This window comes from Hyla sarda, chromosome 5 (genome assembly GCF_029499605.1).
Source record: "Hyla sarda isolate aHylSar1 chromosome 5, aHylSar1.hap1, whole genome shotgun sequence".
Taxonomy (NCBI): Eukaryota; Metazoa; Chordata; class Amphibia; order Anura; family Hylidae; genus Hyla; species Hyla sarda.
In genome coordinates this window covers 9,957,346-9,980,549 of record NC_079193.1, presented here as the reverse complement: position 1 = coordinate 9,980,549, position 23,204 = coordinate 9,957,346, and the positions used below count along the sequence as shown (strand labels likewise).

Below are 23,204 nucleotides of genomic sequence, written 5' to 3'. Positions count from 1 at the left end.
GTTTTCCAGGACTTATCCCCAAATTGCAAAACTACAACTCCCAGCCGTTGGCTGTCCGGGCTTGCTGGGATTTGTAGTTTTGAAACAGCTGGAGGGCTGCAAGTTTAACACCCGTTCTTTACAATATCATTGTTTCCATAGGATTTACTGAAGAAACGGGGTCAGAGACGTCCTTCTGCAACTTATCCGTCAGTCCCAGTTAAAGACGATCCCCTGACTAATGGCCGACTAGGAAAGACCGGGGAGCCCCCCACAAACAGCCCCCCAAACTCTGCACTGCAACTGGGCAAAGAATTTTCTGCCAAATTATTGGTCACCTCTTCCAATAACTCTGCACCCAGGAGCCCCTCACTCACTTCCATTACTAAGCAACAGCACAGCTCTGCGGAGGAGGGAGCAGAGAGCACAGCCGACCCCTACAGAGACTTCAGGATGAAACTCTCCTTAGGGACAGAACAGGAGAAACCTCAAAAGCCAAAGAAGAGAGAAGATTTATCTACCTCCAGTAGGTGGGTGCATCGGGTATATACTATACACTATGTGTACAGCGACTCCTCCAGAAGAATAGTGAGTGCAGCTCTGGAGTATAATACAGGATATAACTCAGGATCAGTACAGGATAAGTAATGTAATGTATATACACAGTGATCTCACCAGCAGAATAGCGAGTACAGCTCTGGAGTATAATACAGGATATAACTCAGGATCAGTACAGGATAAGTAATGTAATGTATGTACACAGTGATCTCACCAGCAGAATAGTGAGTACAGCTCTGGAGTATAATACAGGATATAACTCAGGATCAGTACAGGATAAGTAATGTAATATATGTACACAGTGACCTCACCAGCAGAATAGTGAGTGCAGCTCTGGAGTATAATACAGGATATAACTCAGGATCAGTACAGGATAAGTAATGTAATGTATGTACACAGTGATCTCACCAGCAGAATAGTGAGTGCAGCTCTGGAGTATAATACAGGATATAACTCAGGATCAGTACAGGATAAGTAATGTAATGTATGTACACAGTGACCTCACCAGCAGAATAGTGAGTACAGCTATGGAGTATAATACAGGATATAACTCAGGATCAGTACAGGATAAGTAATGTAATGTATGTACACAGTGACCTCACCAGCAGAATAGTGAGTACAGCTCTGGAGTATAATACAGGATATAACTCAGGATCAGTACAGGATAAGTAATGTAATGTATGTACACAGTGACCTCACCAGCAGAATAGTGAGTACAGCTCTGGAGTATAATACAGGATATAACTCAGGATCAGTACAGGATAAGTAATGTAATGTATGTACACAGTGACCTCACCAGCAGAATAGTGAGTACAGCTCTGGGGTATAATACAGGATATAACTCAGGATCAGTTCAGGATAAGTAATGTAATGTATGTACACAGTGATCTCACCAGCAGAATAGTGAGTACAGCTCTGGAGTATAATACAGGATATAACTCAGGATCAGTACAGGAGAAGTAATGGAATGTATATACTCAGTGACTATTTTCATAAATGGCCACTAGGTGTCGCCTCTTGCTTGTATATTCGGGTAAGTACTGCACATTAAGTTTTGCACATCATGTACAATCTGTTTTAGGGAATTTTCACACACACTGTATATGCTGCTGATTTTATTCTGTGTTAAGCTATTTGCATGAAATCTGCAGCAGATACAATACCTGGGGACATATATTAACCATGTGTGGGTCTTATTTTATGTTCGATCTCCTTCACATTTCAGAGCATATTACTGCAAAGCTGTAGTTGTACATTCAGACACCAGGGGGCAGCACATCCTAATGTTTCTGTATAATAGCAGTTTATATAAAATATGTGATGTAACCTGAAGATGTTTGCAGCTTTTCCAATGATTCCAGTCAGAATTGGGGGAATTTTGTGACTAATGAGCATGTTACATGAGGCTTTACTGTATCATAGGGCTGAACACTACTATAGGTAACGGGCTGATCTGTCCACGAGATGCATTATTTCTTACTACCAGTATTGGGATTTTCCATAGATTTCAATAGAAAACAACCCAGACACTTCTAAGTAGCAGCTTGATAGTATTGTTAGGACCTGACAGAAAATCTGCAGGGGATCCAGCTGTGTATACTGCAGATTTATCATTGAATTTAGTAGTAGCTGTATACTTCTGTATATAGTGATCTCACCCTAGTTAAAGGGGTATTCCAACATTTTAAATTGAAAGTGTCTCATCTCAGGGGGGCCAACAGGATTGCGGATAAGTGTCCGGTTGCAAGGGGGGGGGGGGGGTCTGACGTCTGAGAACCCTTGTGATCTTCCCCCTGAGATGAGGCCCTTATCCCTTAACCTGTGGACCCCCTGAGATGAGACCCTTATCCTGTGGACCCCATGAGATGAGACCCTTATCCTGTGGACCCCTGAGATGAGACCCTTATCCTGTGGACCCCTGAGATGAGACCCTTATCCTGTGGACCCCTGAGATGAGACCCTTATCCTGAAATGAGACCCTTATCCTGTGGACCCCCTGAGATGAGACCCTTATCCTGTGGACCCCCTGAGATGAGACCCTTATCCAGTGGACCCCCTGAGATGAGACCCTTATCCTGTGGACCCCTGAGATGAGACCCTTATCCTGTGGACCCCCTGAGATGAGACCCTTATCCTGTGGACCCCCTGAGATTAGTCCCTTATCCTGTGGACCCCTGAGATGAGACCCTTATCCTGTGGACCCCCTGAGATGAGACCCTTATCCTGTGGACCCCCTGAGATGAGTCCCTTATCTTGTGGACCCCTGAGATGAGACCCTTATCCTGTGGACCCCCTAAGATTAGTCCCTTATCCTGTGGACCCCTGAGATGAGACCCTTATCCTGTGGACCCCCTGAGATGAGACCCTTATTCTGTGGACCCCCTGAGATGAGACCCTTATCCTGTGGACCCCCTGAGATGAGACCCTTATCCTGTGGACCCCCTGAGATGAGACCCTTATCCTGTGGACCCCCTGAGATGAGACCCTTATCCTGTGGACCCCTGAGATGAGACCCTTGTCCTGTGGACCCCTGAGATGAGACCCTTATCCTGTGGACCCCTGAGATGAGACCCTTATCCTGTGGACCCCTGAGATGAGACCCTTATCCTGTGGACCCCTGAGATGAGACCCTTATCCTGTGGACCCCTGAGATGAGACCCTTATCCTGTGGACCCCTGAGATGAGACCCTTATCCTGTGGACCCCTGAGATGAGACCCTTATCCTGTGGACCCCTGAGATGAGACCCTTATCCTGTGGACCCCATGAGATGAGACCCTTATCCTGTGGACCCCTGAGATGAGACCCTTATCCTCTGTACCCTCTTAGATCAGACCCTTATCCCCTTTTTTTTAAATGTTGGAGTGCCCCTTTAATGGATGTGACTGTGCCTTCTTTCTGCACTGTGTATAACTGTAGAGGGCGCTGTTCTGGTGCCCGGTATCGGGCTTGTGTAGCCTTTTTGATGTTATATTTGTATTTTTCTCGCCCGCGTCCCGCTCAGGAATGTCTCTAGTGCTTTCTCAGACCGCGGACGGTTAGTATTGCAGTTTTTTCCGCTGTGCTCTGGTTCTGATCCTCGCGGTCGCGCAGTTTTCAGTGAGGATTCCCGTCTAATCCAGAAGTTATTACTGTCTCGCGTCCACCCACACAGACTGGCAGCCGCTCAGGAGCTCTGTACCACCGCCGCTCACATCTCACCCTAAATACATTAGAATGAAATCCTGAGAAAGCTGGATGACAACCTGTATGGCCGCCATTAGCTCCTATATTAGTAGAACTCTCTCTATAACCACATTAGTATAGATCAGCGGTCTTCAAACTGTGGCCCTCCAGATGTTGCAAAACTACAACTCCCAGCATGCTGGGAATTGTAATTTTGCAACATCTGGAGGGCCACAGTTTGAAGACCACTGGTATAGATCATGTATAACAAGGTGTGTTTAATGTATCAGACTGTGTGAGCCGGAGGGCGGCCATATTGGTGGTCACCCGGCCTTTAGTGCATTGTTCTCCATCCTGTAGCTGTTGAGGAACTAGAACTCCCATCATGCCCTTGGTAGCTTGTGGCGGATCCTAATATCTTAGACTTGTATTTCCCAATCTAACACTCTGTATCTGTTGCAAAACTAACTACAACTCCCAGCATGCCTCTAGCTGATCTCTATGTTTTGTGTTTTACAACTGCTGGCTCTCTAATTGTTGTTACTACAACTCCTATCATGTTCAGGCAGCCTCCGGCCGATCCTTTCAATCTCTTAGATCAGTGTTCTCCAACCTCTGTCTGTACAAAACTACAACTCCCATTATGCTCTGGGTGACCTGTGGCTGATCTTTTGAACTCTTTAGAGCAGTGTTTTCCAAGCGATGTGTCTCCAGCTGTTGCAAAACTACAACTCCCAGCATGCCCGGACAGCCGAAGGCTGTCCGGGCATGCCGGGAGTTTTCGTTTTGCAACAGCTGGAGACACACCGCTTGGAAAACACTGCTCTAAAGGGATCCTTCCATCTGGTGGAATGTATAGGGGCATGCTGGGAGTTGTAGTTTTGCAACAGCTGGAGGCACACTGTTTGGAAAACACTAACCTAAAGGGGCACTCCAGTGAAAAAACATTTATTTTTATTTTTAAATCAACTGGTGCCAAAAAGTTAAACAGATTTGTAATTGACTTCTATTAAAAAAATCGTAATCCTTCCAGTACTTTTTAGCAGCTGTATGCTGCAGAGGAAATTCTTTTCTTTTTGAATTTCTTTTTTTTATGTCTTGTCCACAGTGCTCTCTGCTGACACCTCTGTCCATGTCAGGAACTGTCCAGAGCAGGAGAAAATCCCCATAGCAAACCTCTCCTGCTCTGGACAGTTCTTGACACGGACAGAGGTGTCAGCAGAGAGCACTGTGGACAAGACAAAAAAGAAATTAAAAAAGAAAATAATTTCCTCTGTAGCATACAGCTGCTAAAAAGTACTGGAAGGGTAAAGATTTTTTAATAGAAGTAATTTACAAATCTCCTGCACCAGTTGATTTAAAATTAAATAAATAAATAAAAAAGAGAGAAAAAAAAAACCTTTTCCTGCATAAATTAGTTCAGCTTTCCGGTGCTCCGATGGGCTGGAAAAGGTGGATACATTCCTAGGAGACTCTTTCCTAGGACTGTATCCACCATTTCCAGACCACCGAAGCACCTGAAAGCTAAACTAATTTATGCAGGATAAGTCAACTGCCGAGCCGAGAAGTTCGTGACGAATCGAATTCACTGTAAGTTCGCTCATCTCTTTTTGCAACAGCTGGAGTCTCACTGTTTGGGACACATTGCATTATTGTAGTAAGGAAGCGTTTCTGAATCTGTATTTTAGCCACAAGTCTGGGCATGCTGGGAGTTGTAGTTTTGCAACAGCTGGAGGCTCACTGGTTGGGAAACACTGCAGTTCCATCCCACTGTCTTTCTTTCTATGTGTGTCAGTCTTCACTGTCCGTTCTGGTGTTCTATTCATAAACCAGGATGCTATAGAGGGAGAAGCAGTGCATTGTGGGAGAGCGGCGATCTGGATACATGATGCCGGGTGAAGGCTGCGCTGGGGGATTTGTCAGCTGTGCGGTGGAAAAAAAAATAGAAATTTTGCATCCAATAATGGGAATGGTCTGGAGCGAATCCTGAAATAACCCGGGAAGAGCGTAAAGCGAAGACTCTGCGCGTTTACTACTTCCCTGCCTTCCTCCTCGCTCTGTGCCAGCCTGACATCCTCCCGGGCCGCTCAGCCCTCATAAAGCCCAGCCATGTGTTTCCAGCGCAGATTCCGGGGCCCCCGTGTGTTGGCAGACAGGAAGCGGAGGAAGAATAGTGCGGCCAGCATCCTCATCCAGAACCTCTGCTACCGGCTCACCCCTATAGTCACAAGAACCGCACCGCCATACCATCCACTCCTAAGATACTACGATCCCCATCATCCTATGCGACTGTTCACCTTCAAAGACTACAGCAGTGTACCCCAACCAGGGAGCCTCTGACTGTGCAAGACAACAACTCTCAGCATGTCCGGACAACCAAGCATGCTGGGAGTTGTAGTTTAGCAATAGAAGTGTCTGTTGGGTCCGGGCCTCTGAGGTCACATCACAAGGCTATGGGGTCCGGGCCTCTGAGGTCACGTTACAGGGCTATGGGGTCCGGGCCTCTGAGGTCACATCACAAGGCTATGGGGTCCGGGCCTCTGAGGTCACATTACAGGGCTATGGGGTCCGGGCCTCTGAGGTCACATTACAGGGCTATGGGGTCCGGGCCTCTGAGGTCACATTACAGGGCTATGGGGTCCGGGCCTCTGAGGTCACATTACAGGGCTATGGGGTCCGGGCCTCTGAGGTCACATTACAGGGCTATGGGGTCCGGGCCTCTGAGGTCACATTACAGGGCTATGGGGTCCGGGCCTCTGAGGTCACATTACAGGGCTATAGGGTCCGGGCCTCTGAGGTCACATTACAGGGCTATGGGGACCGGGCCTCTGAGGTCACATTAGAGGGCTATGGGGTCCGGGCCTCTGAGGTCACATTACAGGGCTATGGGGTCCGGGCCTCTGAGGTCACATTACAGGGCTATGGGGTCCGGGCCTCTGAGGTCACATTACAGGGCTATGGGGTCCGGGCCTCTGAGGTCACATTACAGGGCTATGGGGTCCGGGCCTCTGAGGTCACATTACAGGGCTATGGGGTCCGGGCCTCTGAGGTCACATTACAGGGCTATGGGGTCCGGGCCTCTGAGGTCACATTAGAGGGCTATGGGGTCCAGGCCTCTGAGGTCACATCACAAGGCTATAGGGTCCGGGCCTCTGAGGTCACATTACAAGGCTATGGGGTCCGAGCCTCTGAGGTCACATTACAGAGCTATGGGGTCCGGGCCTCTGAGGTCACATTACAGGGCTATGGGGTCCGGGCCTCTGAGGTCACATTACAGGGCTATGGGGTCCGGGCCTCTGAGGTCACATTACAGGGCTATGGGGTCCGGGCCTCTGAGGTCACATTACAGGGCTATGGGGTCCGGGCCTCTGAGGTCACATTACAGGGCTATGGGGTCCGGGCCTCTGAGGTCACATTACAGGGCTATGGGGTCCGGGCCTCTGAGGTCACATTACAGGGCTATGGGGTCCGGGCCTCTGAGGTCATATTACAGGGCTATAGGGTCTAGGCCTCTGAGGTCACATTACAGGGCTATGGGGTCAGGGCCTCTGAGGTCACATTAGAGGGCTATGGGGTCCGGGCCTCTGAGGTCACATTACAGGGCTATGGGGTCCAGGCCTCTGAGGTCACATTACAGGGCTATGGGGTCAGGGCCTCTGAGGTCACATTACAGGGCTATGGGGTCTGGGCCTCTGAGGTCACGTTACAGGGCTATAGGGTCCGGGCCTCTGAGGTCACATTACAGGGCTATGGGGTCCGGGCCTCTGAGGTCACATTACAGGGCTATGGGGTCCGGGCCTCTGAGGTCACATTACAGGGCTATAGGGTCCGGGCCTCTGAGGTCACATTACAGGGCTATGGGGTCCGGGCCTCTGAGGTCACGTTACAGGGCTATAGGGTCCGGGCCTCTGAGGTCACATTACAGGGCTATAGGGTCCGGGCCTCTGAGGTCACATTACAGGGCTATGGGGTCCGGGCCTCAGGGTCACATCAGTAGTTTGCTTTGAGTGGGTGGGGCGTGACGTCTTGAGGGGGTGGGCTATTATGTCACGAGCTGCAGAGGAGTACCCCTTTAAGGAGATGGGTCTCTCAAAAGGCAGGGTCAGTGAGGGGGGCTCAGTACTCTAGGGTGGGCACCATCTCCTTCACCCTGCAATACCAACAACTCAATATCTGGAACAACCGACCCCGATCCCCTCCATTATATGCACTTATGTTACATTTTGCACGTCACATATTGTTTGGGTTATTTTATTTGGTTATTGGTTCCTTTTTAATGTAATTAATTAAACGTGATGTTTTCTGTCCTAAAAGGTAATTTTGTGCATCTGTGATTTTTGTTATTTGAGGTCCCCTTTATGGTCCTTTTTATCTTGGGAGTAAATGTATTCAGTGTATGGCAGCTGGATTTACCTATTCTGTGATTTCAAACCCTCTGCTTACCATCAGTGAACGGAATTGTATATTGGATTTTGGGACCTTGTTATGGCAGTGACCACACTGCGGGGGGCGTTAGCACATACGACCTTCTTGTCAGGCCTGTGTCGTGCATGTAGTCTCCTATATGGCGGTATAGGGGCGGCATCCATTAGGTTTTCTTGTACAGAACCTTAAACCTATTGGACGGTCTAGTGGACAGGCTCCAGCGCTTCTACCCCATTACCCACAATTCCTTGCTCTGTCCTCTGCTCAGAGTAACAAGCCTTGTCTCTGTCCTAAAATAGCGCGGCGATCGTTCGCCATCTCTGGAGAGCGGCACTGATGCGGGGAACATTCTGTTCTCTGGCCGCTTCCTTCAGGAAACATTTATGGCATATATAGGGAAGGAGAGGTCGGCGAGGAGGGTCCGCCGGGGCTCAGGAACAATTCACATCTTTGGATGGAGTTTATAACTTCCTTGAAATGTCTGGAAAGATCTACAGGATGTAAACATTATATAGGAGGAACAATAACCCAGCGGGGTCCGTGTACAATCATCCTGTATGGCCGGGCTACTCAGTCCCTGTACGTTATGTCTGATCCTGGGAAAGCTGGGTGATGGAGGGTATGGCAGCTGATATGACTTCCTCTGCCCAGTCATACAGTGATATGCAGTGCGTATCTATCTATCTCATATCTATCTATCTCATATCTATCTATCTCATATCTATCTATATATATCTCATATCTATCTATCTATCTCATATCTATCTATATATATCTCATATCTATCTATCTATCTATCTATCTCTCTCATATCTATCTATCTATCTCATATCTATCTATCTATCTCATATCTATCTATCTATCTATCTCATATCTTTCTATGTATCTCATATCTATCTATCTCATATCTATCTATCTCATATCTACCTATCTATCTATCTATCTATCTCATATCTATCTATCTATCTATCTCATATCTACCTATCTATCTATCTATCTCATATCTATCTATCTATCTATCTCATATCTATCTATCTATCTATCTCATATCTACCTATCTATCTATCTATCTATCTCATATCTATCTATCTATCTCATATCTATCTATCTCATATCTATCTATCTCATATCTATCTATATATCTCATATCTATCTATCTATCTACAGCACAGGAAAAGGTAGAGCAGCACGTCCCACAATGATATGATAGCGGTGCAAGCAGCGAGTGGAGCCCCGGTCAAGGCAATTCAGACATCTAGGAAGGATGCCGCAGCACACGAAAGGTTCAAAAGTGTAAACAGTGGTTTATTCCATGATAATACAAGTTAGCAACGTTTCTGCTGCCAATGCAAGGCTTGACAAAGGCTGCATTGGCAGCAGAAACGTTGCTAACTTGTATTATCATGGAATAAACCACTGTTTACACTTTTGAACCTTTCGTGTGCTGCGGCATCCTTCCTAGATATCTATCTATCTATCTCATATCTATCTATCTATCTATCTCATATCTATCTATCTATCTCATATCTATCTATCTCATATCTATCTATCTATCTCATATCTATCTATCTATCTCATATCTATCTATCTATCTCATATCTATCTATCTATCTATCTCATATATATCTATCTATCTATCTATCTCATATATATCTATCTATCTATCTCATATATATCTATCTATCTCATATCTATCTATATATCTCATATCTATCTATCTATCTATCTCATGTCTATCTATCTATCTATCTCATATCTATCTATCTATCTCATATCTATCTATCTATCTATCTCATATCTATCTCATATCTATCTATCTCATATCTATCTATATATCTCATATCTATCTATCTCATATCTATCTCATATCTATCTCTATCTATCTCATATCTATCTCTGTCTCTCTGTCTCTCTCTGTGTCTCTCTGTCTCTGTCTCTGTGTCTCTCTGTCTCTGTCTCTCTGTGTCTCTCTGTCTCTGTCTCTCTGTGTCTCTCTCTCTCTGTCTCGTTCTCTCTCTCTCTCTGTCTCGTTCTCTCTCTCTCTGTCTCGTTCTCTCTCTCTCTGTCTCGTTCTCTCTCTCTCTGTCTCGTTCTCTCTCTCTCTGTCTCGTTCTCTCTCTCTCTGTCTCGTTCTCTCTCTCTCTGTCTCGTTCTCTCTCTCTCTGTCTCGTTCTCTCTCTCTCTGTCTCGTTCTCTCTCTCTCTGTCTCGTTCTCTCTCTCTCTGTCTCGTTCTCTCTCTCTCTGTCTCTTGTTCTCTCTCTCTCTGTCTCTTGTTCTCTCTCTCTCTGTCTCTTGTTCTCTCTCTCTCTCTCTTTCTCTTTCTCTCTTTCTCTTTCTCTTTCTCTTTTTCTCTCTTTCTCTCCAGAGTAGGAGTAAATCCCCATAGTAAACCTCTCCTGCTCTAGACAGTTCCTGACATGGACAGAGGTGTCCCCACCTTGTGGCTCTCCAGCTGTTGCTGAACTACAATTTCCCTCATGGGAGTTGTTGTTTGGAACAGCTGCAGAGACAAAGGTTTCAAGTGATTATAAGATCAGTGGGAGGTATCAAGGGCATGATGGGAGTTGTAGTGATGCACAGGTTGGAGATCACTGTACATCTATGGTGGGGTCTGGCTGGCAGTATTTTCTGGGCCCAAAAGTATCGCCTGTACTGCCCCATGAGGTTTGCAGGAGAATAGCAATGATGGGAGCAGTAGTCCCCGCCGTAGCTATATACCAGATCATTGCACTAAGTGGCTCTTCCTGTATCTCCCGAGGTGATTGCTCCCTCTTCATAGGGCGGACGTCACAGACAATAGGAAGTGTGATAGAATTGTCAGCACTTATGTCTGTCTGCGCTGACGCTGCTCAGACCACATCCTGACAGTCAGGAGATAGAATGCAGAGGAACATCCACTGCTACGGGATCAGGGATCTCCCAGTGCTAACATACAGGTGCAAAAATGCATCTTTATTACAGTGTTTCCCAACCAGGGTGCCTCCAGCTGTTGCAAAACTACAACTGTAGTTTTGCAATAGCTAGGGACCCTCAGATTGAAAACCACTTCTATATCCTGCTAGAACTACTGTTCTAGTAATTGGTGGGGTGGGGGGTGGGGGGGGGGGGGTCCCAGGCTCCACTGTAACACGTTGACAGATTTTACAACATGTTTCTATTCACTGACAGCTAGAACGCAACTTGTGGGGTCAATCACGTTTCCTTTGGTAGGGTGAATGCGATTTGTTTCAGAGAAATGTTCCTATTCACTGACAGCAAGAATGCAACTTGTGGAATCGATGCTGTTTGGTTCAGAAAAACGTTCCTATTCACTGACAGGAAGAATGCAACTTGTGGAATCGATGCTGTTTTGGTTTGGAAGAACGTTCCTATTCACTGACAGCAAGAATGCAACTTGTAGGATCGATGCTGTTTGGTTCGGAAGAACGTTCCTATTCACTGACAGCAAGAATGCAACTTGTAGGATCGATGCTGTTTGGTTTGGAAGAACATTCCTATTCACTGACAGCAAGAATGCAACTTGTAGGATCGATGCTGTTTGGTTTGGAAGAACGTTCCTATTCACTGACAGCAAGAATGCAGTTTGTAGGGGAGTCAGTGCTAGTTAAAGCAAATGGCAAAACAAACTGAATTGACCCCTACAAACTGCATTCTTGCTGTCAGTGAATAGGAACATTCCTTCGAAATAAAAAGCATTTCCCCTACCAAAGCAAATATAATGGACCCTACAGGTAGCGTTATAGCTGTCAGTGAATAGGAACATTCTTTCAAACCAAACTGCATTGACCCCACAAGTAGCGTTCTGGCTGTCAGTGAATAGGAACATTCTTCTAAACCAAACGACATTGATACTACAAGTTGCATTCTTGCTGTCAGTGAATAGAAACATTCATCTAAAACAAATGGCAAGTAACCTACCGATACAGAGGAATGCTCCTATTCACTGACAGCAAAAATGCTACTTGTAGGGTCAATGATGTTTGTTTTAGGAAAATGTTTCCATTCACTGACAGCAAAATCATTGCTACTGGGCTCAGCTATTCATTTCGGATGAATGTTCTTATTTACTGGCAGCAAGAATGCAACTTGTAAGATCAATGCTGTCTCTATTCACTGACAGCAAGAGCACCACTTGTGGGGTCAATGAGGTTTGTTCGGTAGGATAAGTGCTATTTATTTCGGATTAATGTTCCTATTCACTGACAGCAAAGATTGCACATGTAGGGTGAATGGCGTTTGCACAGAAGATGCGGCATTAATGCTCTATGACTATGGTTACTGGTTGTTGTCTGTCAGTGAATGGTGCCCATATAGTGACCTTTAATTGTGCAGCAGTGGTGTTATGACACACAAGCGAGTACCGTGCAGGGTGTTGGTGGGAACGGGCGAGTGTGTCATCCTGAGACGCTCACGATCCGCCTGCGATCACAATAGGAGACCTTGAGGCTGCAGACGCTCTTCCCGTGGCAGGGGCCGTTCAATGCGCGGCTGCAGTGGTACTGTACATTCTGTCTTCTCTCTCCTATACAGTAACCCAGTATTTTCCAACCAGTGTGCCTCCAGCTGTTGCAAAACCACAACTCCCAGCATGCCCGGACAGCCTTTGGCTGTCCAGGCATGCTTGGAGTTGTAGTTTTGCAACAGCTGGATGCACCCTAGTTGGGAAACACTGCCCTATATCAAATGCAGTGCGGTCTGGACATGCTGGGAGTTGTAGTTTTGCAACAGCTGGAGGCACCCTAGTTGGGAAAAACTGCCCTATATGAAATGCAATGCTGTCCGGGCATGCTGGGTGTTGTTTTGCAACAGCTGGAGGCATCCTAGTTGGGAAACACTGCCCTATATCAAATGCAATGCTGTCTGCACATGCTGGGGGTTGTAGTTTTGCAACAGCTGGAGGCACCCTAGTTGGGAAACACTGCCCTATATGAAATGCCATGCTGTCCGGGCATGCTGGGCGTTGTAGTTTTGCAACAGCTGGAGGCACGCTGGTTGGGAATCACTGCAGTAACCTATAACCTGTCTCTTTTCCTGCAGGAAGTCATACACGTCGACACGGGAGGACGGCGAGGACGATCTTTGGCTGGGTAAGCACCGCGCCGTGTATTACAGGGGCCCCCCGACATTATATATCCGGAGCCGCGTCTACACTGGGAATCTGGGCTGCAATAAGGTGCTGGGATTCCTTTCAGATTTGCTATTAGTTTGGGATTTATATAGGGGTTATCCAGGGTTGGAAAAACAGTGCCACACCTGTCCTCAGGTTGTGTGTGGTATTACAACACGACTCCATCCACTTCAATGGGACCGAGCTGCAGCTATGTTTTTCTAATCCTGGATAGCCCCTTAAAGGGGTACTCCGGTGGAAAATATATATATTTTTTTATCAACTGGTGCCAGAAAGTTAAACAGATTTGTAAATTACTTCTATATAAAAATCTTAATCCTTCCAGTACTTATTAGCTGCTGTATGCTCCACAGGAAGTTCTTTTCTCTTTGAATTTCCTTTTTGTCTGACCACAGCAAATCCCCATAGCGAACCTATCATGCTCTGGACACTTCCTAAAATGGACAGAGGTGTCAGCAGAGAGCACTGTGGTCAGACAGAAAGGAAATTCAAAAAGAAAAGAACTTCCTGTGGAGCACACAGCAGCTAAGTACTGGAAGGATTAAGATTTTTAAAAAGAAGTTATTTACAAATCTGTTTAACTTTCTGGCACCAGTTGTTGATTAAACATTTTTTTTCCCAGTGGAGTACCCCTTTAAAAGGGGTTTGCTGAGATTTTAAAGGGGTACTCTCCCCCTAGACATGTTATCCTTTTGGATAGGGGATAACCTGTCTGACGGAGGGTCCAGCCACTGGGACCCCCCTGCAATCTCCGGGGCGGTGCTGCGGCATTCATGACCACCATAGACCTGAATGGAGGTGGCGCGGCGTGACCTCAAGAACCAGGCTTCAGTGTTCATGAACAACGCCGCAGCGCTGGACCAGAGATGGCGGGGGGTCCGCGATCAGACCTTTAGATAGGGGAGAACACAGGGGTCAAGTCGGGGGGGGGGGGTTTGGGGGGGGGGGGGGGGGGGGGGGAAAGAAGTGTGGAAACTCACACAAGATTTCCACTCAAGGGTTGGTCCTAATGGGAATAGGGTTTCTGCTGTGAGAAAAGTGCAGGAACTAAGTTCCCATGGGACTTGAGCCCTTGGATAACATGACTAGGGGGGGGACTACACCTTTAAGTACATATTCTTTAAAAAAAAAAAAAGGGTATGTTTAATTAGTGCTGGGCGGTATAACCGGTTCATAACGAATACTGAAGTTTTTGTCCTGCACGATATGAATTTTTCCCCATACCGCAATACCGGTTTGGCCCCTCCCCCTTGGAAATGAATGAATAATCAGCCCAGCGCTGCGCTGTCCCCGCATCCGGGAACTAATCATATGTGACCCGCGAGCGCTGTTCTGCCCAGCGCTGCGCTGTCCCCATCGGGGTAAATACTCACATATCACCCGCAAGCGCTGCCCTCCTCGTCCTCCTGTTTGTTGCAGCCGCCGGCGCTGACACTCTGTACCAGTGGTCTTCAACCTGCGGACCTCCAGATGTTGCAAAACTTCAACTCCCAGCATGCCCGGACAGCCAACGGCTGTCCGGGCATGCTGGGAGTTGTAGTTTTGCAACATCTGGAGGTCCACAGGTTGAAGAACACTGCTCTATACTGTACGCTGTATCCCTATGCCGGGGCTGCAAAAGATAAACAAAATAAACTTTAACTCGCCTTCCCCGTCGAATCGGACTTGCTTCCTGGGGACGGGAACGTCGGCAGCCATCAGCCTATCACCGGCCGCTGCAATGTTCCGACTCGGCTGGTGATAGGCTGAGCGCACTGTCATGTAAGGAGCCGGCTTCTTACATGACAGTGCACTCAGCCTATCACCAGCCGAGGTGGAACATCACTGCGGCCGGTGATAGGCTGATGGCTGCCGACGTTCCCGTCCCCAGGAAGCAAGTCCGATTCGACGGGGAAGGCGAGTTAAAGTTTATTTTGTTTACCTTTTGCAGCCCGCGCATAGGGATACAGCGTACAGTATAGAGTGTCAGCGCCGGCGGCTACAACAAACAGGAGGACGAGGAGGGCAGCGCTTGCGGGTGATATGTGAGTATTTACCCCGATGGCGACAGCGCAGCATTGGGCTGATAATTAATTTTGGGTGGGGTGCGGGGCGGGGGAGAAATACCGTTATATACCGTGGAACTGCCATAAGTTACAAAAATACTAGGGGTGTGAATCCCCAAGAATTTGGCGATACGATTCGAATCGCGATACCAGTGTGGCTATTCGATATATCCTTATATATCGCGATACCATCTAGGTGACGATACATCGCGATATATCCCGATTCTGTCTAAAAAAACCATGTCTTTTACACTTTTATTAAAACTTTATTTTTTATTTTTTTTATACACTTTATTAGTCTTTTAGGAATCATTAGATTCCTTATACAGATGAATAGAGTTCTATTGAACGCCATTGATCTGCGATCCATTGATAGAGCCTGGTCCAGCCGGGATCTATCAATGACAGAGCCACGGAGAGCAGGGAAGCAGAGGTAAGCCCTCCGGCGACCTCCATAGTGGATCGCCCCCTCGCGATCTCGCTGCGGGGGGGGGCGATCCACCCCACTAGTCTACCAGGGAACATTTACATATCCCTTTAGACGCCGCTGTCAGCTTTGACAGCGGCGATCTAAAGGGTTAATAGCCAGCCATGGCGATCGCGGCAAAACAGCCGGAGGCTGCAGAGTATGGAGCCCGGCAGGAGTCCGGAGCCCGCTCAATACATACTGCAGAGTGCCGCATGCTGGATATTAGCGGCAGTGATGCATCAGCGGTCCCTGGCTACTGAAATCAGCCGGGGGCCGCAGAGTACGGAGCGGGCACGAGTCGGAGCCCGCTCCGTACACCCAGAGCTCCGCCGCGTCAGATCCGGCCTGCCCGGCTCCACAAATGTTTAATTTGTATCTCCTGATGCCCGGGACATGATGTTCTGGGGGTCAGGAGATACAAATTCCACATCCCTAAAAGGATCGATTCAAAAATATTTTGAATCAATTCAGTATCGCGAAGTGAAAAATCGCGATAATCGCGTGAATTGATTTTTTTCTTACATCCCTAAAAGATACCGTGATACAGATATTTGGTCACACCGCCCTGCCCTATGTTTAATTTCTGCTGAATTTGTTTATCTTCCGTGAAGGCGGCAGATACCAGCGAGTGGTTAGACATAGCACGTACCAGTGAAGGTGGGTGGGGGGTAAGGGGGGGGGGTCTTCACTAGAAGAAGATTCGGAAGGGATGAGGTCGGGAAATATCAGGGCCGAGAACTTACAAGAAATCATTAACAGGAATCCGAGATGTCACATTACACAATCCTGAATCATCACGTAGGGAACGATGGAGGCGTCCTAGGAAATGTATAGAGAGAGGTCATGTGACAAGGCAAAAATGGGCAAAATTAGAGGCAAAGAGGGGGGGGGGCAACATTGTGGCATTTACATTACATTCTGAATGACGGACAGATACATCAACCTGGAGGCGCCATATCAGCCCTGATGACGGTGGAGGCGATGCCGCCAGTACAGGTCTCCTGGACATCGTGCCGGGTCTTCGTTGGGTCTTCGTTGGGTCTTCGTTGTTTTGGTTCTGACCCTCTTCATAAATCTTCATAAATTGCTGCAAAACTTTCCAGCAAACTTAAATTTCTTGCAGTTGTTAAGAGCTCTGCTTGCTGTGAGGAAGGCCGCTCTGCTTTCCCACTATAAAGAGCCGTTAGAATGTTCCATTCTGAAAACGCTTAAAAACGACCATTCAAAAATCCCATTAAAAAGTCTATAGGATTTTTACATTATCCGTTTTAACCAGTCATAGCCTGTTATAACGGACGTTATTTTTGACGGGAGAAAAAACGGTACATGCGCTATTTTTCTCCCGTCACAAAGTAACGTCCATTGTTAATAAAGGGCTATGACGGGTTAAAACGGATAATGTAAAAATCCCATAGACTTTAATGGGATTTTGTAACAGCCGTTTAACGGACGATTTTAAGGGTTTTCATAACTGCACATTATAACGGCTCTTTAAAACAGAAGAACTTTATTGTGTGAAAGCGGCCAAACAACAATGCCTTGTATACATCCAGGGGGAGATTTATCAAAACCTGTCCAGAGGAAGAGTGGTGCAGTTGTCTATAGCAACCAATCAGATCGCTTCTTTCATTTTAAACCTGTTAAGGACCAAGGGCGTAAACTTACGCCCCTAGTCCCGCTCCCGTGATATAATACGGGGTTACACGGTAACCCCGCATCATATCGCGGCGGGCCCGGCGTCATAGTGAAGCCGGGACCCGCCTCTAATAGTGCTCGGCACTGATCGCGGTGCCGCACGCTATTAACCCTTTAGCCACGCCCTCAAAGCTGAGCCGCGCGGCCAAAAAACAAAGTAAAACTGCCCGGCTAGCTCAGGGAGCCTGAGATCCAGGCTTGAGCAATCAATCACCGAAAACACTGATTGATCCATTCCTATGGGGATGCATCAATCAGTGGTAAAGATTAGTTAATGCAATGTTATAGCGCCCCCTATAGGAGCTATAATACTGCATAAGAAAAGTGTAAAAAAAAATCATTAACCCTTTCAATTATCCCTTCCCCTAATAAAAGTTTGAATGACCCGGCATTTCCAAGAATAAAGAAAACACAGTGTAAATAAAAATAAACATATATGGTATCGCCGCGTGTGGAAATGTCCGAACTATAAAAATATACCGCTTTTTAAACCGCACCTTCAATGGCGTACGCGCAAAAAAATTCCAAAGTCCAAAATAGCGTATTTTTGGTCACTTTTTATATCATGAAAAGATGAATGAAAAGCGATCAAAAAGTCAGATCAATGCAAAAATGGTACCGACAAAAACTTCTGATCACGGCGCAAAAAATGAGCCCTCATACCGCCCTGAACACGGAAAAATAAAAAAGTTATAGGGGTCAGAAAATGACAATTTTAAACGTATAAATTTTCCTGCATGTAGTTATGATTTTTTTCAGTAGTAATACAAAATCACATCTATATAAGTAGGGGATCATTTTAACCGTATGGACCTACAGAATAAATATCAGGTGTCATTTGTAACGAAAAATGTACTACGTAGAAACGGAAGCCCCCAAAAGTTACAAAATGGCATTTTTTTTTCAATTTTGTCGCACAAAAATACGCCATAATACTGATTTTTAGGTGCAAAATTGAGTTATGATTTTTTAAAGGTAAGGAGGAAAAAACGAAAGTGCAAAAAACGAAAAACGCCTGGTCCTTAAGGGGTTAACAAGGCCTCTGTAAAATGAAAGTAGTGATCTGATTGGTTTCTATGGGCAACTCAGCAACTTTATATCTGCACACGTTTTGATAAATCTCCCCCCAGAGTCTAAAAACCCCTTATGACCTAAAACTCATAGCAGAGGGTTTGTTAAAAGTGTATCCAGTCTATAGACAATGCTCTGTGAGTTAAACATCCTGGACCCCAGACTGATACATTGTACATAGCTAGTCCTGCCCTCAGCTGAGAAGTGATACAATTGTATCCAGTCTATAGACAATGCTCTGTGAGCTAAACATCCTGGACCCCAGACTGATACATTGTACATAGCTAGTCCTGCTCTCAACTGAGAAGTGATACAATTGTATCCAGTCTAGACAATGCTCTGTGAGCTAAACATCCTGGACCCCAGACTGATACAATGTACATACCTAGTCCTGCTCTCAACTGAGAAGTGATACAATTGTATCCAGTCTAGACAATGCTCTGTGAGCTAAACATCCTGGACCCCAGACTGATACATTGTACATAGCTAGTCCTGCTCTCAGCTGAGAAGTGATACAATTGTGTCCAGTCTAGACAATGCTCTGCAAGCTAAACATCCTGGACCCCAGACTGATACATTGTACATAGCTAGTCCTGCTCTCAGCTGAGAAGTGATACAATTGTATCCAGTCTATAGACAATGCTCTGTGAGCTAAACATCCTGGACCCCAGACTGATACAATGTACATACCTAGTCCTGCTCTCAACTGAGAAGTGATACAATTGTATCCAGTCTAGACAATGCTCTGTGAGCTAAACATCCTGGACCCCAGACTGATACAATGTACATACCTAGTCCTGCTCTCAACTGAGAAGTGATACAATTGTATCCAGTCTAGACAATGCTCTGTGAGCTAAACATCCTGGACCCCAGACTGATACAATGTACATACCTAGTCCTGCTCTCAACTGAGAAGTGATACAATTGTATCCAGTCTAGACAATGCTCTGTGAGCTAAACATCCTGGACTCCAGACTGATACATTGCACATAGCTAGTCCTGCTCTCAGCTGAGAAGTGATACAATTGTGTCCAGTCTAGACAATGCTCTGCAAGCTAAACATCCTGGACCCCAGACTGATACATTGTACATAGCTAGTCCTGCTCTCAGCTGAGAAGTGATACAATTGTATCCAGTCTATAGACAATGCTCTGTGAGCTAAACATCCTGGACCCCAGACTGATACAATGTACATACCTAGTCCTGCTCTCAACTGAGAAGTGATACAATTGTATCCAGTCTAGACAATGCTCTGTGAGCTAAACATCCTGGACCCCAGACTGATACAATGTACATACCTAGTCCTGCTCTCAACTGAGAAGTGATACAATTGTATCCAGTCTAGACAATGCTCTGTGAGCTAAACATCCTGGACCCCAGACTGATACATTGTACATAGCTAGTCCTGCTCTCAGCTGAGAAGTGATACAATTGTATCCAGTCTAGATAATGCTCTGCAAGCTAAACAGCTCTGTTGTAGTTAGGTTACTGTATACACCAGTGTTTCCCAACTAGGGTGCCTCCAGCTGTTGCAAAGGCTGTCCGGGCATGCTGGGAGTTGTAGTTTTGCAACAGCTGGAGGCACCCTAGTTGGGAAACACTGGTGTAAACCATAACAGCACATAGTATTAGTGGGAGGAGCAAGGCTGCAGCAGTACACAGTATGTCAGGAGTGTTGCGGGTGATGTGACATTCCCCTTCATATATATTCTATATTATTTTAGTATTTTGCTTCTATCTCCCCATCAGATGACGTGGAAGAGGATTTGCTCTCGGTTGATGCTGCCCGGACGCCATCTTTTCTTGGGAGAAGTAAAGTGCATCTGGAAGGAAAACCTATTGATTTGCAACAAGCGACAGTAAGTGACAGGATGTGCAGGTATAAATGTATATTCATCATTACAGGTCTGTTCATCCTGAGCTGCCTGGTTCATGATCAGAATATCAGTGAGGACTGACACGTGGTCCTGGGGGACTGTACGGTGATCTGGATGTCATTCAGAGGGATAGATATAATGGCTGAATACAGATATCCTGTCCCTTCTCTTAGGACATGAAGAAGCTTCTCTTCGGGTCGGCTCTTTGCTGCTTCAGCCCAGAATGGAAAAGTCAGAGCTTCACATTCAGTAACACCAAGAAGCTGAAGTACGGCATCGTACAGAAAAAGGTATATACCCTTTATATATACACTATATACACCCTATATATTCTGTATATACTCCTTATATACACTATGTACATTATACACACACTATATATACACAATATACACCCTATATATACCCTTTATATATACACTCTCTACACACCCTATATATACTTCTCTACATACTCCATATATACACTATGTACATTATACACACCCTATATATACTTATCTATATACTCCTTATATAAACTATGTACATTATACACACCCTATATATACCCTTTATATACACAATATACACCCTATATATTCTGTATATACTCCTTATATACACTATGTACATTATACACACACTATATATACCCTCTACACACCCTATATATACTTCTCTATATACTCCTTATATACACTATGTACATTATACACACCCTATATATACCCTCTGCACACCCTATATACCCTCTACACACCCTATATATACTTCTCTATATACACTACCGTATTTATCGGCGTATAACACGCACTTTTTAGGCTAAAATTTTTAGCCTAAAGTCTACCTGCGTGTTATACGCCGATAAGCCGCTGCAGTTCAATGATTTAAAGCCGGCGCTTTAAATCTATGAACTGCAGCGGCTTTTTCAGGTGCAGAGACCGCCACCGCTGCCGGCTTCTCTGCCCCTGCCTGTCCTGGAGTCCCTGCTGCTGCCCCTTCTCTCCCCCTGACTATCGGTGCCGCTGCCCCTTCTCTCCCCCTGGCTATCTGTGCCGCTGCCCCTTCTCTCCCCCTGGCTATCTGTGCCGCTGCCCCTTCTCTCCCCCTGGCTATCGGTGCCGCTGCCCCTTCTCTCCCCTTGGCTATCGGTGCCGCTGCCCCTTCTCTCCCCCTGGCTATCGGTGCCGCTGCCCCTTCTCTCCCCCTGGCTATCGGTGCCACTGCCCCTTCTCTCCCCCTGGCTATCGGTGCCGCTGCCCCTTCTCTCCCCCTGGCTATCGGTGCCGCTGCCCCTTCTCTCCCCCTGGCTATCGGTGCCGCTGCCCCTTCTCTCCCCCTGGCTATCGGTGCCGCTGCCCCTTCTCTCCCCCTGGCTATCGGTGCAGCGGCAATGGGGCAGCGGCGCTGATAGCCAGGGGGAGTGAAGGGGCAGCTGCACCCATTGCCGGCGCCGCTGCCCCCGTTGCCTCCCCCATCACCGGTTGTATAATTACCTGTTGCCGGGGTCGGGTCCGCGCTGCTTCAAGCCTCCGGTGTGCGTCCCCTGCGTCATTGCTACCGGGGATAGGGGAGGCAACGGGGCAGCGGCGCCCGCAATGGGTGCTGCCCCTTCTCTCCCCCTGTCTGTCGGCGCCTGCAATGGTGCAGCGACACTGATAGACAGGGGGAGAGAAGGGGCAGCGGCGTCGATAGCAGGGGGAGAGAAGCGGCGGCAGCAGGGCTCTAGACCCCAGGAAAGGCAGGGGGAGAGAAGCGGGCAGCGACGGCCTCTCTCCCCCTGCCTTTCCTGGGGGCTTCTGCGGGGTAAGAAACAGTGTATCGGGGTATACACAGGCACACACACGCACCCTCATTTTACCATGGATATTTGGTAAAAAAACTTTTTTACTCAAATATCCTTGGTAAAATGAGGGTGCGTGTTATAGGCCGGTGCGTGGTATACCCCGATAAATACAAATTATACACACCCTATATATACACTATATACACCCTATATATACCCTCTACACACCCTATATATACTTCTCTATATACTCCTTATATACACTATGTACATTATACACACCCTATATATACCATTTATATACACAATATACACCCTATCCATAGCCTCTACACACCCTATATATTCTCTATATACTCCTTATATACATTATACACCATATATATATATATATATATATATATATATATATATCCTCTACACACCCTATATATACTTCTCTATATACTCCTCTATATACTCCTTATATACATTATACACACTATAATATATATATATATATATATATATATATATATATATATATATTATACCTCTTGTATATACCCTCTATATACTTTTCTCTATACTCCTTATATACACTATATACATTATACACACTCTTTATATACCCCATATTTACACACTGTATTTACCCTCTTTACACCCCAGATATACACCCTATATCAGTGTTTCCCAACCAGGGTGCCTCCCAGCTGTTACAAAACTACAACCCCCAGAATGCCCGGACAGCCAATGGCTGTCCAGGCATGCTGGGAGTTGTAGTTTTGCAACAGCTGGAGGTGCCCTGGCTGGGAAACACTTCCCTATATACTCTTCCTAAATATGCTTTATCCCCTTCCCGCTATGGGACGTATGCGTATGTCCTAGCGATCTCTGGCGGCGGGTCCTGGCAGCATTAACCCCATAGAGGCCGTGATTAATCCTGATCACGGCATGTATGGTGTTGACAGGGCGCTCGCGGGTTGCCGTTGATTGCTATGGCAGCAGGAGGTCAGATCATGACCTCCAGTCCGCCTGCTATG

General features: G+C 46.5%; 1 protein-coding gene across 1 annotated transcript in view; it reads left to right on the top strand.

The window, feature by feature from the left end:
* MINDY4 (MINDY lysine 48 deubiquitinase 4) overlaps positions 1–23,204 on the top strand; it is a 113,510-nt gene that overhangs the window by 1,133 nt on the left and 89,173 nt on the right. Inside the window, exons 2-5 of the mRNA XM_056519427.1 lie at positions 142–509; positions 13,164–13,213; positions 20,284–20,393; positions 20,585–20,701. Of these exons, the coding sequence (XP_056375402.1) occupies positions 142–509; positions 13,164–13,213; positions 20,284–20,393; positions 20,585–20,701 (645 nt within the window). The remainder of the gene's footprint in view (positions 1–141; positions 510–13,163; positions 13,214–20,283; positions 20,394–20,584; positions 20,702–23,204) is intronic.